We start from the raw sequence: 18,680 nt of genomic DNA, 5'->3' as shown, positions 1-18,680 counted from the left end.
GACGGCATCTGTGTCAATAATATTAGTTACGCGGATGACATGGTGCTGCTGAGTGCATCGGTATGCGGTTTGAGAAGACTCATTACAATATGTGAAGTGTACGCTCAAACGCATGGTTTGACGTACAATAGTAAGAAGTCGGAGGTCATGGTCTTTGGGGTCGGGGGTAGGATCCCGGATAGAATACCACCAGTAGCACTCAACGGCCTGCCGCTGCAAAGGTCCTTTAAATTTAAATATCTCGGACACATTCTGGTCCCGGAACTCAGGGACGATGACGACATTGAACGAGAGCGGAGGGCGTTGTCGGTGAGAGCGAACATGATAGCTCGCAGGTTTGCACGTTGCTCATTAAATGTAAAAATTACTCTATTTAGAGCATATTGCACCACCTTTTACACGTGTAGCCTGTGGGCTAGATATACTCAAAAATCGTACAGCGCCCTACGAGTTCAATTTAATAATACGTTCAGGTTGATGGTGGGGTTGCCCCGCTTCTGTAGCGCATCAGGAATGTTTGCGGATGCGCACGTAAGTTGTTTTTACGCAACAATGCGTCAAAGATGCGCTTCTCTGGTGCGCAGGGTGCGGGCCAGCTCCAACAGCATCCTGAGAATGATTGCTGGTAGGCTGGATTGCATGTACGTGAACCGCTGCAGTGCCGTATCCCACGGGATGAGGCGGTAGCGGGCCGCGCATGCATCCAAAGCTACAAACAATATGTAACACTAACATAGGTTTTTAAGTTTTTAATTACTAACAAAAATGAGTCTCTGGTCACTTGAATAAATAAATATTATTATTATATTAATAACGCCCTCTATGGAAAAAAGATGTAACTATCCTTAACAATACCACTCAAAAAACATTCTAAACTGGGGTTTAGCCACTAGATGGCGTTAATTAGGCAATAAACAAATTTCTCCGCTGTAACGAAAAACATATTTATTATCAAATGATGAATACTTGCACGCAATATATTTCTTGTCGGCATGCATAGTCCCCAACCGGCACTTGGCCAGCGTGATGGACTCTAGGCCTAACCCCTTACCTAGCAGTGGGTCAGTCACGAGTTAAAAAAAACAAATGAAATGGTAGAAATTATTTATTATATCACAACAATTATAATTGTCATTGTATTTTATACTTAAAATAATAATATTAAAGCTAAAATGAACTTATGGTAACATTCATATTTCTAGTACAACACAACATGTCTTATGTACGGTAAAAAAAATTGAGACCTTGTTTATAACCCGACGTTTCGACCAGTCGTGGTCAAGGACAGACTGAAAAAATCTTATTTTCACAGCTTTTACAGTATTTGATATTTCTTTATTATCCGACCACCTATATTAGTATTTGGCCCAGCCATATGTAACTCAAAGCAAACAACGGCCGCATATGTACAGAAATAATTAAATTTAAATAATATATTCTTCTTAAGAGACTCTTCTACGTTTCCTCTTAGTTTCTTGTTCTCCGTCATCTTCTTCGACCTCGTTATCACTGAGTTCATCGACTATTTCAGTAGCTGCGTCATCTATTTCTGCTTCCTCTAAAACATTAATAGATAACATTAAAATTAATACAATTTTCTATAGCATACTAATATTATAGATAAGAATGTCTTTCTGTTTGTTACGATTTTACAATCAAACTTCAGAAATGATTTTCATGTATTTACATGGAGACAGTCGAAGACCTGGAGTTCACAGGTTTCTTTCTTCGAAAGCCTGTTTTTTATAAAAGTTGCGTGCGAATGGGGCAGTAGGTGTCATCTTGTTAGAAAATAGTTAAACTTATCTATTGGTTTTTATATAATCTGATGAAAAATATAATCGTGTATACCTTCATCTCTCGTTTCGTTATTTTCTTCTCTCGCATTCAATACTTGTTGTAGCACCGGCGCCTTGATGCGGAAGTCACGCGCTGTGCCAAGAGATAAGTACTGCTGCCAATTTAACTGCAATAAAAAATTAAATACTATAAAATACATCCATCATGGCTTTCAAATTAAACATATTTCTATGAACAAAAACAAAGGATCTAGGAAAAACAGCCAGGTTTTGCCATGCTCGAACAGAATTTATCTATACTAATATTATAATCTATACTAATATTATAAAGCTGAAGAGTTTGTTAGTTTGATTGTTTGTGTGTTTGTTTGTTTGTTTGTTTGAACGCGCTAATCTCAGGAATTACGGGTCCGATTTGAAAAATTATTTCAGTGTTAGATAGCCCATATATCGAGGAAGGCTATAGGCTATATATCATCACGCTACGGCCAATAGGAGCAGAATACAGTAAAAAATGTTACAAAAACGGGGACAATTTTGACCCGTTCTCTCTTATGTGACGCAAGCGAAGGTGCGCGGGTCAGCTAGTTCTAAAAATATCCTCCGGATAATTTCAACTTTCTTGAGGCCCGTCGAAATAAGTCTCTCTACTTCAGACATTCTGCATGTTCGTAAAAGGTTATATAAAAGTAAGGTAAGTAGATTATGAATCAACAGCTCAAATATTCCGTTAATCTATGATAAGCGTTTATTTGGCCACTGTGCTATGCCCAATAGTGAGACAATATAAGATTAATTTTATAATTACCTTAGCCTTATTAGAGAGCAATATAACCCGCTTGCAGTACTGCTCAGCCTCCAGCACGAGCCGCGGTATGAGCTTAGTCTCTCGCAGCACTTTGCTCGCGTTCTGCTGTTGTTGTGACGCTTCCAAGTAGGTGATGAGGTTGTCCGTCACTGAAGATAGCTTCTTACCGCTTAGTTTAAGCAGGCGCTCGAAACTAAAACGAAAAATGTAACAGTGTAAAATAATGCTTTTTAGGACTTATCTATGATTAAGTTCTTATTTACTTACATCTATGATTGAATATATATGTATTTTTTATTAATTTGTTTTAGAAAAGAGAACATTTGGTGTTATCAAGCTATTTCGTGAAAAAAAACGTGTTTTTCATCAAATTGGAAAGGAAGAAAGACTATGACCAAACCTTTGAGTCGTACAAAAATGGACTGTCTGAAATTGTTTGATTGTTCATTGTTGATTGATATGTTTCCAATTTATTGAAATGATAATATCGTAGTTGAATGATTAAGCTACATACCGTGCATGCTGCGCCACATGAACATCAATCTGTTTGGCGAGCGCGGCCAGCAGCGAGTACAGCCGGACGGCGGCGCCCAGCACTCGCTCGCTGCCGCCGGCGCCGCCCACACTACAGCGCAGCTTGCAACACTTGGCCGTCCACGATGTTAGCTGACATAGTTGTACTATTAATGATTTGTACACTTCGGCGATTTCTGTAATGTGAAAATGAGAATTTAGGATTTAAGATTCACCATAATACGACGGGACTTCCAATGCCTGGTAGCCCAGCTCCAAAAGTACAAATATTTTTGGATGCCAAATCATTTGTCTGTTGCAAAAAGATCATAAGATGATCAAAATCTCATCAAGATCTTATGATCTTTTACAGACTTTTTCAGTTACTGTCCACACAAATCGAAACTTTGCAGGTAAATTTAGGTTCAATTTGGCAGCAATGATTTTGCATTTGAATATCGGTATTTAAATACAGGTTTAAAACTCAAGAAGATTTATCTAAGAAGATTTATCTAGTACGTAGGTACTAGATAAATCTTCTTCATTTGACTCGATGATACTGCCAAACAGGTAGTGCTTTTCTAAAAAATTATGTTGAAAATAGTACGTAGAACATAAATAACCCTAGCTACCTTTCTCAATCCTCTGCTGAGCCACGTGCGTGGCGTTAGTGAGCGCAGTGCTGAGGTCTCTGGCCCGCGCCAACAAGTGCTCCACGCTCTTGGCCCTCGTGGCGAGCTGGGCGCAGATCGTAGCTAGTACCGTGTGGCCAGTACGAGCATCTATTGTTGAAAAGTCTGTGGTTTCCGCTGTCACTGATGTGTCTTCTTCCTATAAAACATATTATAGTTTGAATACTTGAACATTTGCTTTGAATGAATGTTTATTAGACTCTATCTTAGTATAGGAGAACTAATTTGAACAGACTATTTAATCTCTCTTCTCGTCGTATGGTTAGTGGTCAACCTAGTGTCAAAGTTGTTCAAGCCGCCCGAAGGCCTTTGATGTGGCTTAGCGACTGTTATCGTAGTAGATAACAACCGGGACCGACTTTTAACGTGCCCTCCGAAGCACGGAGACGCCATCTATGGAGTGACCGTGCCAAGGGTTGCTTAACCCACAGATCGTTTACCGACCGGGGAGCGCAACTGGCTATGGGCGGCAGACTTTTTAATAAAATATACTTACGTCAATCCTGCCGAGTGCCGAAGCCAGTTTAGTGAGTAATTCGTCCATAAGTTGTGACTCCTGTTGGTCGCGCGCTTCCGCCGTCAGCACAGCAGACACCAGTCCTAAACAATCCTGCTTGCTGTTGCGAATGTAGTCTGCGAACTTTACTATTATCTGTAAATAAAAACGGTCAATTAGTTTTTGTACTTTTGCTTAAGTGTAATTTCTAAGCTGTTTGGAAATTGTACGTATTAGTTGTAATATAAAGTTATAATTATGTAGGTATCATTTAATTGCACGTATTATGAATAGTATTGTACAAAATTGCGTTCAAGATTTAAAATGACGAGTAAAATTAAATCTTGCTGAATACTAGCTTACTTTCGTAAAACTTTCAATATTGCTCGGTCTATAAGTTGAAAGCGGTATAAATATTTTTTTGATAATTTAAGTAGCTTTAACATTAGTTTGTAATAAAGTTTTATTTTTAAGCAACTAATATCAACTGAGTTTTGGTTAAGACTGTTACTTACCGCTACTTTTTAGTTTGTCCGTTATTCGCTTTAGTTATTCTATAGTTTAATGATATTTCACAAAAGTTACAGATAGGTGAAAAGCATTATGAAAAATGCACTTTCTGTGGTAAAAATTCCGTACTCACAGTGGTCATGGTGGGGCAGGTGGCGACGGGCACCTCGAGGAACAAGCCGGCCGCCTGCAGCAGCGCCGCCAGCTGCTTGTTCCCCACCACGTCGCGCTCCTCCTCCGCGCTCTCCTCCTCTATGTACTGTATCGCGCTGTACAGAGACTCCAGGATGATGGCGATGTAGGCCGGCGGAGATGGTTCTGTGCTGTCGGCTGTAAAAATAATAAATTAATAATGCATGAAATATAGTCGTAAAACGGATAAAACAAACGCTCCATGTTGGATTGGCTACGCAATATGTTTTATAGGATAGTGGATAGATCAGGAATTCGTGGATAAGTCGCACTTGACCGACTCCACCTACTACTTGTGAGCGCGATTTATCGCTTGGTATCAATCCTTCGACTTAAGCCGCGCACTGACTGACGGGGGAACCTCCGCGAGGCAATATTTGTTATAATAATTTTGTTGTCCGTTCTGTATCATCAAAAATAGTCATAATTTGTTTAAATACAAAGTCAGTTTAGTTGAGACTTCTCAATAATGAAGCCCATAGCCAGTTGCGCTCACCGGTCAGTAAACGATCTGTGGGTTAAGCAACCCTTGGCGCGGTCATTCCATAGATGGGTGACCGCATAGTGGTATTTGAACTGGGCGTCTCCGTGCTTCGGAGGGCACGTAAAAAGTCGGTCCCGGCTGTTGTCTACTAAGATAACAGTCGTTAAGCCATGTCAAAGGCCTTCGGGCGGCTTGAACAACTTTGACACTAGGTTGACCACTAACCATACGATAAGAAGAAGAATAATGACTGTCAACTAATAGGACCAAAATATAATAAAGTTCCAAAGCTATTCAATAATTCATGTGGATATATTACTTTTTATTCATGGGGCAAGTTAATGCAAAATTCCACAGTTTATGTTAATAAAATTCGAGCTTAATTAAAACCTTTTTGTATGTATTATTATTATACTTACTGATAGCTGATAAGAATCCTTCCATCTTGAGCGAGTAAGTCGGAGAGAACAATAATGTCAGGCATGTCTTGAACACTTCGATACACCCGAGCGTAGTTTGATCGTCAAACTCACACATGTCTTGGAACCTAGCAAAAGAAAGGAATACATTAATTTAAAATAATGTTTACTGAAACAAAGGAATACATTCATTTCATTAAAAATAATGTAAGCTCTTCTAATATTATGGAACATAGTAATAGTAATATTATTTAACTATATTATTCTATATACACTGAAAGCATGTACATAATATATCACGTGGAACACTTTATTTGTAAGTATTCTTGTAAAATCAAAATCAAATCATTTATTCATTTAGGTCAAATGCTGACACTTATGATAGTCAATGATACAGGGAGTAAATTTATCCGCCAGTTCGGAAGGTAGGGCCAATGAGAAGAGTTGGCAAGAAACTCCTGGCCACTCTTTTTCTTGTACATTCTACCATAATGAAAAGTAGATTTTTATGTCGTCTGTCGGTTTCACGATTTCACCTCTGAGAAAGACGTCCGAAGGGAGAAGAAGAAAGAGAAAAAAACTGTGGTGAAACTAACCGCAATCACATCGACAATTTCAAAGCGAAAAGCATTTCAATTTGTGATATTCATGCCAAAAATCATGGACTATATTGTGGTACTAAACTAAAAAACTACGTTTGTGGGGCATCTATGATTTCTTCAAAAGGCTTGAAATCCCTTAGATTTTTAATATAATAATGATAAATAACATTATAATCTTACCTACAAATACACCGTTTGTACAGTATAGTAGCTATACTGACACAGTGACTCGCCACGCTCTTCTTATCCAAGTGCTCAGATAACACAGACTGTATACATCGCAAGCACCACGCGTGGAAGTCACGGCGAACGCGAATGTGGTTGCGTTGTTCTACCGATGACCACGGCACCTCCTCACTGAAGAAGAATAGTGTACAAGGAAATTTGTGACATAAAAATTAGTCATAACTTTTAAACTCTCGCGTTGCATGTTTAATATAATAGGATACAGGAATTAACGCGAATTATAATTCCCCTATCCCCTATATTATATATAGAAATTAGTCGCTCCATGTAAAACACTGGTATTCAGCTGTATCTGGTGAGACTGGCAGCCAACTCCAACATAGTAGTTAAGTAGTTTGGTGAAGGGCTAGGCTGATATATATAGAAAGTAGGGCCCTTTAATATGCGAAATCATGTTTGCTAAAGAATCTTTGCTTTTTTAGCTGTTAAATAAGGTTTTATACATATTTTAGGTATTTTACGAAATTATTCCAAAACATAAATAGTAATTTAAAAACCTTCTAGTCTTGCATGAAATAATAGTTATGGTTTACACCTACAATCATGTGTTTTTTATTTACTTAACTGTTGTATCTTACCGTTAGAGCAAGTAATAATTCTTTCTAATACACACATAACTTCGAAAAGTCATTGGTGTGTTGCCTCGGGTACGCACCTGCAAGCCTTTGCGTGGGAGGTGACATCCACTCGGCTATCACTGCTAACTATTTTATTTTTAATAATTACACGGCATTTTTTTGGATCTTTTCATTACAAGTGAAAATGATTTTAAAGGAGCATTTCTAAGAGGTTGTCTCTTCATATTAGAGGGGCATTTAAAGCTAGTACATATCTGATATTTTAAAGCTTACCTATACAAGAGTTCAACGACTCTCACACACAACTTAAGGTCCCACACACACGGCAACTGTTTGAAAGGTCCAGCCTTATCTTTGACCAAGCTAGACATCTTGACGGGACCCTTGCCTTTCTCCTTCTGGGATTTAGTGGACTTTTGACTCTTCTGCGTCGATTTGATTGTTTCTCTAGTCTCGTTTAATGTTTTGTTACCTTTTTTTGATGATTTTGAAGGTGCCTGCAAGTAAATTTAATTCCTGTTATACATATCGAATGCCTTCGTGGCGCAGTGGTTTAGTTCACCATCGCATCGCTATCATTGCGTCGGGAGGTCGTTGGCTCGATTCCCACACGGGAAAATTATTTGTGCGATCCACAAATAATTGTAATTGTACTTATGTCCCTTGCTGAAGTTAAATAAAAGCTGAATTCATTGATTCATGCAAACTTTTTTGTTGAAAGAATTATTGTTAAATGTATAAATATTTTTAGTATCATTATTAGCTAACAATCTAATAACTCATAACTAATAATCTAACTAGCTTCTGACTTCGTACGCGTGAAAATATTTCTCGAAGTAATACTCGATATCAATAACTCGAAGCATCCTACGTGTTGATCCAGGTTATAAAGTACTAGTGTACGAAATTTCATTAAAATCCGTACAGCAGTTTTTATGAAGAGTAACAAACATACATCCATGCACATTTACGCAACTTAACTTTCGCATTTATGATATTAGTAGGATTTGTAATTTTTTTTTTCTTTTTTTTCGTATTATTAGTGGTCAACCTAGTGTCAAAGTTGTTCAAGCCGCCCGAGAGGCCTTTGACGTGGCTTAACGACTGTTATCTTAGTAGACCACAACCGGGACCGACTTTTAACGTGCCATCCGAAGCACGGAGACGTCCAGTTCAAATACCACTATGCGGTCACCCATCTATGGAATGACCGCACCAATGGTTGCTAAACTTTAATAAAAACTGATTTCTTTCTCACCTTAGTCTGTTCAATAAGTTCGTTACAAGCTTTGAATAGTTTATGCACTTTGATAGCGTTGCTACTGTTAACGTTCCACTGCATGATCTGATGAGCGATCAGTGTTTCATAACATTGTAACACTTGCTGTACTTTGAGACATTTCGCTTTGGACTCCGGCGTGATGTCTGATAGACCGGGATCTTCCTGTGAATGAGAAATGAAATAATTATTTTTGTTAATTGTTATCAAGTTAAGTGGGTTCGTAGGGCCGTTAAATTAACCAAGCCAGCTTATTACAGGAAGCAGCAATGAAATGTCTATTTTAGTGTCGTGATGAACCTAGAACCTGAGTTTTCAGTTACTTATGGTTATCATTACGGTTACTTTTCGAAGTTATGTGTGTATTAGAAATAATTATCACTTGCTCTAATGGTGAAGGAAAACATCGTGATGAAACCTTGCATGACTATATTTCTTTTAATATATTTCTTGACGGCATGCAAAGTTCCCAACCTGCACTTGGCCAGCGTGGTGGACTTAAGGCGAACCCCTCCCTCTTTCGGGAGGAGACCCAGCAGTACATTTAAGGGATAAAAAAACCATTATTCTACTTACTCTATCTTATTACTAGTCAGGTACACTCCTCACTTACCATATCAATATTGCCAAGATTATCACAGTTGCCGAGTTGTTCCATGATAATGGCCAGTTTACTCTTGAGATGAGCGGACGCGGTCTCCACAGACTGGCTCGCGAGGATGTCTTCCAAATCCTCTTCATCACAAGGCTGCAGGAATTGAGCTACGGCGTACAGGAGACGGGCTATTGGCTCCTGTAGAAAGAAAAAGACAGATATTTTAATTAAAAAATAAAATCATATTTTGAACAAATGCTGTTTTCTTCCTTGTTTCGTGTTCTTTTATACTTCATGACTGTTATAGCATTGGTTGTAAATTAGTTTGTATGTATTATAAGGACTTACCCCGCAAACAAGACTAGATAGCAGAGTAACAATCATTTAGCAACAGAAATTAAGCCTTAATATGCCTATGTTTAATTTAATTTGTCACTTTGACTATACCCTGTTAACCACAGTAAGTAGTAGGTAGAAAATCCTATAAAAAATGGTTACCCAGGAATCAAACCCTTACGCTACTGATAGAGAGCACGTTTGGCGCAGTGGTTTAAGCGGTCACCTCGCCGCAACAACCGTAGCGCCGCGTGTGGTGGGTTCGAATCCCACCCGGGACCAATCTTTGTGTGATGAGCACGAGTATTTGTTCTGAGCCTGTATGTTGTAGTATGTTTATCAGTTATTTGGTTACCATAGTACAAGCTCTGCTTAGTTTGGAGTAGTTATTATATTATCACGAAGACAGTAAATATATACTACAGATATAAGAAATTATACTCACAACTAACACAACGGTAACGCCATTGATTTGTACACACTTGTCCATGAGTAGTTGTGCAGGGTTGCCGCCGTCCGGGAGATACTTGCTCAAATGTTCGAACAACAGTTCTAGAATGTTCTCGTGTAGTGACTGCTTATCACTTGCACATTCGTATATTTCTGTTTAAAAAAATAATAATAAAATGTAACCCCGTTTCTGTTCCACTGTTTCATAATTTTATGTTTATTTCTATTAATGAGATATACAAATGAATGTTACTACGATTAAAAAAGTTGCTGAAGTCACTTTTACTCCCAACTTGCAGGAAAAATATCGATATTGTGATTCAGATGCCATATTCTTATGTAAAGGCCGATGAACAGCTTTATTCTTTGTTTTTATGTGGTAATTCTGAACGCCATACATACAAAAGCTTAAAAACATTGTCTAGTTCAAATAGTAAAATAATATATATATATTCGCTTAGCCTTTGTTCCAAACTATGTTGGAGTCGGCTTCCAGTCTCACCGGATGCAGCTGAGTACCAGTGTTTTACATGGAGCGACTGTCTATCTGACCTCCACAACCCAGTTACTTAGGTATTAACACGATACCCTTCGGGAAGATTGGTTGTCAGACTTTCAAGCTTCTGACTACTGTTAACGACTGTCAAAGATCTTCAAAAATGACAGCCGGGACCCACAATTTAACGTGCCTTCCGAAACACGGAGGAACTCGATATATATAAGATGGTCAACCATCCACGGAACAACCTCGGCAAGCGTAGCTTAATCTCAGAGATCGATCCGTGGGGCTGTTGTAAACTAAGCCACGAGCTCCTCAGATAGTAAATTAATGTTTTTTTAAATAAAATATTTGCTACTTACTAGTATACAACAGTTGTTTGACTAGTGCATCTTGAACGAGGCAGCGTCGTAGAATCGACACGACTTCCATACACATAGCCTCGTTGCGCACTCGTGATGTCACGCTACAAAATGAAAACAATTAGTTTAAATTCTTATATTTAACTAAGATATAGCATCAGTTTACGCAAACGAAAAAATGTCGCCGAAAAATTCCGACAGTCATACATTTCAGATCTTTTTAGCACCGCATGTGAAAAAGTTTGCTTAAACACGAGATTTTTTAGATGAAAAATCGCTATGGAGTAACCCGTTGTTCCAATGAACCTATCAAGTTGCGTTTCGTCTGTAACTCGTACTACATAGGATAGGCCACAATAATTTACAAAAGGCCATACAGACCGTTTTAACGGCGTCTATCGCATAGCCTTCGCTGACAAAGGTCTGAGTTTCAACTGCTAGTATTTTATTGTAAATATTAACCATCTCAGCTTATAAAGAGTTTTGTTTCTTTCACTCCTTAGCGAAATGAAAGAGAGAAATCATATTATAGTAGTTTTTCAACTAAAATAGGTTTATAGTGTGTTTATAAGAGGGTAAGAGTAATAGACTCACGCGTTCCCCTGATGCGTAGCATGCAAGTCCACAGTAAGCTGCGTGAGGTACGAGTGTGCACTGTACTGCTCGCTGTACTGCTGACTGTTGCTCACACTACCGCTCACTCGCACGTGACGTAGTACTGTTAGGAAACCGGACAAAGCCAGGCAACGGTGTTGGGAGTCCCTGGAACAAGACAAGAAAAAACAGGCCTTTAAATATTTATTGAGAATTTAAAAACGTTAGTTAAGGGTTTAAAGGGTAATAGAAAAGTATTGGTTTATATGAGCCACGGTTTTAAACCTAGGGATGTTTTGCGGGTGTGAACTATAAACGTTGATATCAATCAACGTTCGCACAACATCGATACAATCGTTCAACATACGATATCGATTGTAATTGTATACAATCTTACAGGCGTACAATAGTTAACGTACACGCGTATAAACCCGTACTCGTATACGCTTGCCGTGAGGGCATATTTGCAACCTCTCACTTACTTTATCCCGTTGTAATATTGAAAAGTAAAATATCATGAGTAATTATGACTAACTTAGGTTCAAAAATGTCAGAAAGATATTCTTACACATAGAACGTCAGAAATTTGATCGTTAAAAGGAACGGAAGAGAAAAGTAATTCGCCATTTATATATTTAAATACTAGCTGACCCGGGAAACGTTGTTTTGCCATAAATTTTTTAAAAAAGTGTCACTTCGGGGCATGAAAAATAGATGTTGGCCGATTCTCAGTCCTACTCAATATGCTCACAAAGTTTCATGAGAATCGGTCAAGCCGTTTCGGAGGAGTACGGTAACGAAAACTGTGACGCGAGAATTTTACGTGTACCTTGAATACAATCCTTTTCTGCACACCATGACCAGCGTATCCCTGCTCCTTGTACTGAAGTTGAGGAGTGGATGTATAGCGTCCAGCACCGCCGCAGCCGACCTGAAGTCAGTCGGCGTCGGCTGACAGTTCTCCAGTATCGTGCTCAGTTGAGTACACCGCTCTATTGAGACTGGGGTCAACTTGCATAGGATGTAGAGGCAGTCTGTGGGGAAGATATCTGTATGTTTAGTTAAGAAATAAAATAATTTAGAGATTTGTTACATAAAGATTTGTTCACAAGATATCTTTTTTATTTTGAAAATAGCGTAATATGGGATACGCTAACAATATGCTTATTTTATAGTGAGGCCTTTTATGAAAAATACAATTTGTTTTTTTTTTTCATTTAAGTAATGCAATTATTTCTTTAATGAATAACATAGGGCTTGTTTAGTGGAGCGATTCGCTACAAGCAGTTCTATCGAACATCGAGTGTTCGACATTGAAAATGTACTGCACAAAATAGTAACTACGGCGCCCGCTCGAGAATTTGATCAGATTTTCGTACAAAATTAGCCGGTTTTGGATAGTTGTCAGCGGTAGAAAATGGCACTACAGATGAGACAGTCTGTGTCTATTTATTGTGCACACACTTAGACACTATAAACAAAGTCCTGCACCGTTGGCCAGTTTAATAAAACTGGCCGCCGGGAAATCATCAAGGCAGACATTATTTTCTTAATATACCTGAGTACTGCGTCTGTGTAGTATCCCCGGCGAGTCTGTCGGCTAGCTGCGTGAGTATATGCGCCGCGCACTCCGGCTGAGACTTGCTCAGTCGCACCAGGATCAGCTTGCCGTGCGACCAGCATGTTGGGGCCACGGGTTTGGTGCGAGACGTCGATAGTAGGAGAAAGGCCACGTTTATTAGTCCTACTACTGTTAGCTGGCGGTGATTTGCGCTGGGAAAGAAAAGTACTGTTGTAAAAAGTGTAATTCATAAACTTTGATAGATAGATAAATAGATAAATCGAAGTGTTACGTGCACATACGTACAAAGTGTACGTGCCAACAGATGAAATACGATATAATAGACGATAGCCGAGAGGTATAAGTTGGTACTTCACATCCAAGTAGTCAATGGATCGAGTCCGAGGCCACACACCAATGACTTTTCACCAATGAAGTTATATGTGTATTAGAAATAATTATCACTTGTTCCAACGGTGAAAGAAAACATCGTAGAGAAACCTTGCATCCCTAAAAAGGATTAAGACGTTTCTTGAAGGTATGTAAAGTCCCCAACCCAGACTTGACCAGTGCGGTGGACTCTCTCGTTCGGAGGAGACCCTTGTCGAGCATAGGACAGTAATGAATTTAAAAAAAAACAACTTAATAAATGTGTATATGACTTACCTCTCCGTAGTGATAAGTTTGAGTAAGCTAACAACGTCGACGTCAGGCGCTAGTACAGAGCGGACCCACGCCGACTCCTTCGCCTTCAACTCATCTACCGCCCGCTGTTCTATCGCTGATTTTATTACCTACAAACACATATTGATACAACTATATTACAGCATTATAAATTATAAATGTGCCATAATGTTAAATTTCCAGCGGTAGAATCGTAACTATCGGGTTCAACCGATGAAGATAATTTCATATTTTACAGCGTTATAAATATTCCATAATGTTCACTTTTCAGCGGCAGAAACTACCGGGTTCAGCCGATGAAGTCGAAAGTATTTACAAATTGCATATGTTTTGGGCACATATTGGGACATTAGTATCGTATTAGGATCTTTCCAAGTAGCGTTCTTTGGTCCATTAGTAGACAGTACTTGTATGGGGAAAAAGCCGTGCTTCTATGAATGTACATACATATAACATTAGTAAGACTTTCTAGAAAAGTGGACATACCTTACGTCCGTTTACTTATTAGTAAGTAAGTAAATTACGTTTAAGATAGAATTCGTACGGTATTATTTCCATGACATAAATGTGATATTATTATTATTTTTTTTAAATACTGCATAATTAAATATTCTATTAAAGTACTTACATCCAAACATACAGTTCTAAAATCAGCCCCTTTATCTGACATAGCGAGCGCTAGATCTATCAGAAAGGGGGCCCTTAGCAGCTGGGTCTTAGGCCACATTTTAATATGTTTGCGGACTAATGCAGGGTCTGCCGCCCCTTGTGATATGTGATAGATACAAGTTGATAAACAGCGGCTTAGTTCTGCCGGGCTGTGGGGAGCTGGAACAAAAATTCGATTTGTTTATTTTAACGTGTTTGGTAATATTAGTGCCAGCTCGTTATTAAATAAATATTATTGGAGAACTCACACACGGTCATTTGATTCCAAACTAAGCTGAGCTTGTACTATGTTAACCAAATAACTGATAAACATACTTATATTCTTCTGAAGACATATTTTTATAGATAAATTGCACAGAACAAATACTCGTGCTCTTCACACAAAGATTTGTCAAGGATGGGATTCGATCCCACCACACGCGGCGCTACGGTTGTTGCGGCGAGGTGACCGCTTAAACCACTGCGCCAAACGTGCAGTTAATGAATATTAGATTACTAGCTGACCCGCGCAACTTCGCTTCCGTCACATAAGAGAGAATGGGTCAGAATTTTCCCCGTTTTTGTGACACTTGTTACTGTTACTCTGCTCCTATTGATCGTAGCGTGATGATATATAGCCTATAGCCTTTCTCGATAAATGGGCTATCTAACACTGAAATAATTTTTCAAATCGGACCAGTAGTTCCTGAGATTAGCGCGTTCAAACAAACAAACTCTTCAGCTTTATTATATCAGTATAGTTTTACTTATATTAGATTATTTACTTATATCGTCAATATCGATGGTAGTAGACTCGGAGTCCTGCGGCGGGGGCTCCAGCTTGCTGTACAAACGCACGCTGAAGTAGTGCGCTAAGTGTGATAGTACTGCCTCCAAGTTATATGTTTTACATAGTCTGAAATAATATGTAGTCATATAATGTATTCTCTTTGATATTTAGATCTATAATTTACTGATAGCGAGAGGTAAAGCATTCATATTCCATGCGCCTATCGGTTATTCGAAACCTAAAGTAGATTTAGTCAGCAAAACTGCAGAACGGAGTCCCACTAAAGTTGTTTAAACTACAGATCTCTTACAGATCAGTGAGTACAACTGGCTCTAAACAAACTATTTACTGCGTCAACATCTCACATTGAAGAACACAACAGAGTACATTTCAAGAAAACACCTTGTGCCCAAATATTCTTTCTTATGTTTCGTTCTGGAGCTCGTGGCTTAGTTGACAACAGTCGCATGGATCGATCTCTGAGGTTAAGCTACGCTCGCCGAGGTTGTTCCGTGGATGGGTGACCACCTTATACATATCGAGTTCCTCCGTGTTTCGGAAGGCACGTTAAATTGTGGGTCCCGGCTGTCATTTTCGAAGATCTTTGACAGTCGTTAACAGTAGTCAGAAGCTTGAAAGTCTGACAACCAGTCTTACCGAAGGGTATCGTGTTAATACCCAAGTAACTGGGTTGTGGAGGTCAGATAGGCAGTCGCTCCACGTAAAACACTGGTATCCAGCTGCATCCGGCGAGACTGGAAGCCGACTCCGACATAGTTTGGAACAAAGGCTAAGCGAATATATGTTTTTCGTTCTTGGTAAGTGTGGCGGTTTTCGGGTGATCTTCGTATATTTTACTCCCTTGGAAATCCTATAATCTGAACAGTTGTAGTCATACTAACTTGAGTAGCTGATGTACCAGTGGTGGTAGAGTGTCGGGCGGTATGTCGATGATGTACGAGCATATCTTGTTCACCACTTGTCTGTGATCATTGCGGGATAGTTGCATGTCTCTGAAACATTGAAAAAGGTAACTTCAACAAGGCGTCATACAGAAAAGATCCGGCGCCAGAGTGCAGTACCAGCCGCACAAACAGTAAACACAGGTTTTGAACCATGGCATGGCCATGACACACCATGGCGGTTTGTTAACTACATACACATTCAAAAATACAAACCTACACAGTCTACATACAGATTGAGTAATTAAATAAAATTTGTATGCTAGTCCTGTAATGATGGTGCTTATTATGGTTTGATTTCCAAACAAAGCTGGCATTTATGACTAACAAATAATAATTTTAAAAATTAAGAATGTGATGGAATTTGTTCTTCAAAACGTTCAATTGCACTTGCAAAGTACTTTTGTGCATGCTTTTATGCATGTTGCTCATATTTTTTCTATTTAATACCTAGAAGTAATTTATATTAAACATTTACTTTATAGTTTTAGGCTGACAGGAATTACAAAATTAATTTAAATTCCCTTTAATGTGGAAACATGCAATAACAATTTTAGTTTTGAGTGAAATCCGGGGTCTTGACAGACAACCCAAACACAAGGTGATCTTATTCAGAATTCATTTTTTCCTTTTAATGCATGGTTTCCTTAAGGTAGCATTAACTCACTTGAACATAGCAGTAAGTTGTACAAGCTGCCTCTCCTTCCAATTACACTGACACAGTGTCCTCACACACTGTTCTTTGTACTCTGCACTACTCATATCTGTACCACAGTGTTTCACTGTGTCGTGTGAGGATATGGCATTGATGCATTCTGGCAGGACATCTCTCCAACTGAAAATTGTACACATTCATTGATTAAACTCTATAAGGATATATTAATGTGTGGATAATGAAGATATGAGGATATTTATTTTGATTTATGACTGTTGTTACAGTTTAAGCATAAATTTCAGTCAGACTCAAATTTATCCCTCAACATAGCTGAATGGATTAGAAGGAAGGAAAGGCTAAGGAAATTACTATTTACTACTTGGCATACTTAATAAGTGTAATTTTTATCCAACAGTGAATATTTTTGATAATAACAAGCCTAATTTTGTACTTAGGGCTTGGCTTAGTCAAGCTTAATCAAAATTAATTTCATGTTTTAAGCATAACATATAGACTTCTGGGTTTATAATACTGGTACTGATTTGGTTATTAGTTAGCATAGGATACTTAGAGTTATAGTATATTAAATTCACACCATGTTACAGTAGGTACATTACATAAAAGCTCTTTAAAGTTTTATAGAACTTACATCATATTAACATCACTGTCCTCTACAATAGACTGCACACTGTCATTGCTCCATCGTACCAGGTCTTCAAGTGGTAACCTGGGCAGCTCCAGGCACAGCCGACTGGCCACATCGCCGCAGTGAGTGAGAGATGTTGATTCTTTTCGCATTGTTTTGAGTACCAGTTCTATTACCTTATAAAATAAATTATAATCTTACTTCTTAATAGTCTAGGACATATATTGTTGTATTTTTTAAGTTGTCCCTATAGATAGACTACCCTTGGTAGAATAGTGTATATCAAAATTTTTTTAATACGTTTTTTTTTTATATACTAAAAAGTCAAGTGACAATATAGATTATTTTCTGTATAATGTAGTAAAACCATCATAAACATACTATAAATAAGTAAAATAAAAACTCATTTTCCAACTGAAACAAGTTGAAACTTGTTATTTACTTATAGTGTACTTAAATATTTTTTACCTTGACTTTATTCTTGCAAGCCCCCACATTATCCGGCATTCCATTTAAAATACAGTCCAACAAGTCTCCACCGTCGTTATTAACGATACGCCGCGGTAAAAACTTTATTATCTGAAATAAATAAAATGGAAAACTATAAGAAGTGGAAGAGATAACAACCGGCAATGTTATTGTTAAACAACATTTACCTGTTCAAATTTCAGCCTACAGAATTCTCTCAATTCCTCGCGTTTACTGTTTACATGGCCAAGCTCTTTTATTTTTGTAAATACTTTACTTGTATCCATTTTTAAATAAGTTTTCTAATTTATTGTAAGCTTTTGCGACTTCGCTTACACCCGCCAAAAGTCAAAACAACTTTTCAAGTACGAAATAATCTGTCAATGTCAAGATGTCAAAAGGGTATGTTCTCTTTTACATTTTTTGTATCCGTTAAAAAAAAATATTTATTCACCAAATTAGAGACAATTAGCACGAAAATATTAGGCAACTAAGCGTAAAACTACTAGTTTATATTAGTTATGGTTTAAATAGTAATTTAATTAACATATTTTTTTGATAAAAAGTACATGGAAAATAAATTTTAATAACGCGTAATAGGTAGCAGCTGTAAAAATGCTATTTTTCATTTAATGGCAACACCTGTGAAACGTTCCAGGCCCTATTTATCCGGGGTTCGTAACATTTGAGACATTAGTCAATGAAGAAATTAAATAAAGCAAGAAATAAGGTTAATATACAATGAGTTAGATAACAATTAACGAATTACGAATAAAACAAAGGTATAGAATATACATAAATTATTCAGGTAA

General features: G+C 38.0%; 1 protein-coding gene across 1 annotated transcript; it reads right to left on the bottom strand.

Annotated features, from left to right (window-relative positions):
* Positions 1 to 1,092: 1,092 nt before the first annotated feature.
* On the bottom strand, positions 1,093 to 18,217 carry FANCI (Fanconi anemia complementation group I). Its single transcript, XM_076117279.1, has 25 exons — positions 18,057 to 18,217; positions 17,869 to 17,979; positions 17,404 to 17,576; positions 16,767 to 16,934; positions 16,040 to 16,150; positions 15,133 to 15,263; positions 14,328 to 14,527; positions 13,682 to 13,809; positions 13,013 to 13,227; positions 12,284 to 12,488; positions 11,455 to 11,622; positions 10,861 to 10,964; positions 9,995 to 10,152; positions 9,232 to 9,411; positions 8,598 to 8,783; positions 7,613 to 7,836; positions 6,696 to 6,872; positions 5,914 to 6,041; positions 4,952 to 5,148; positions 4,309 to 4,464; positions 3,753 to 3,951; positions 3,122 to 3,317; positions 2,608 to 2,800; positions 1,852 to 1,966; positions 1,093 to 1,558 (listed from the first exon to the last, which is right to left on the bottom strand). The coding sequence occupies exons 1-25, from the start codon at positions 18,153 to 18,155 to the stop codon at positions 1,443 to 1,445; spliced, it is 4,038 nt and encodes a 1,345-aa protein (XP_075973394.1). The 5' UTR covers positions 18,156 to 18,217; the 3' UTR covers positions 1,093 to 1,442.
* Between the last annotated feature and the right edge of the window lie 463 nt (positions 18,218 to 18,680).

The sequence above is a fragment of the Anticarsia gemmatalis genome, chromosome 8, assembly GCF_050436995.1.
Source record: "Anticarsia gemmatalis isolate Benzon Research Colony breed Stoneville strain chromosome 8, ilAntGemm2 primary, whole genome shotgun sequence".
In the NCBI taxonomy this organism is placed as follows: domain Eukaryota; kingdom Metazoa; phylum Arthropoda; class Insecta; order Lepidoptera; family Erebidae; genus Anticarsia; species Anticarsia gemmatalis.
The sequence above is the reverse complement of the archived record's forward strand: the minus strand, read 5'-3'. Positions and strand labels throughout refer to the sequence as shown.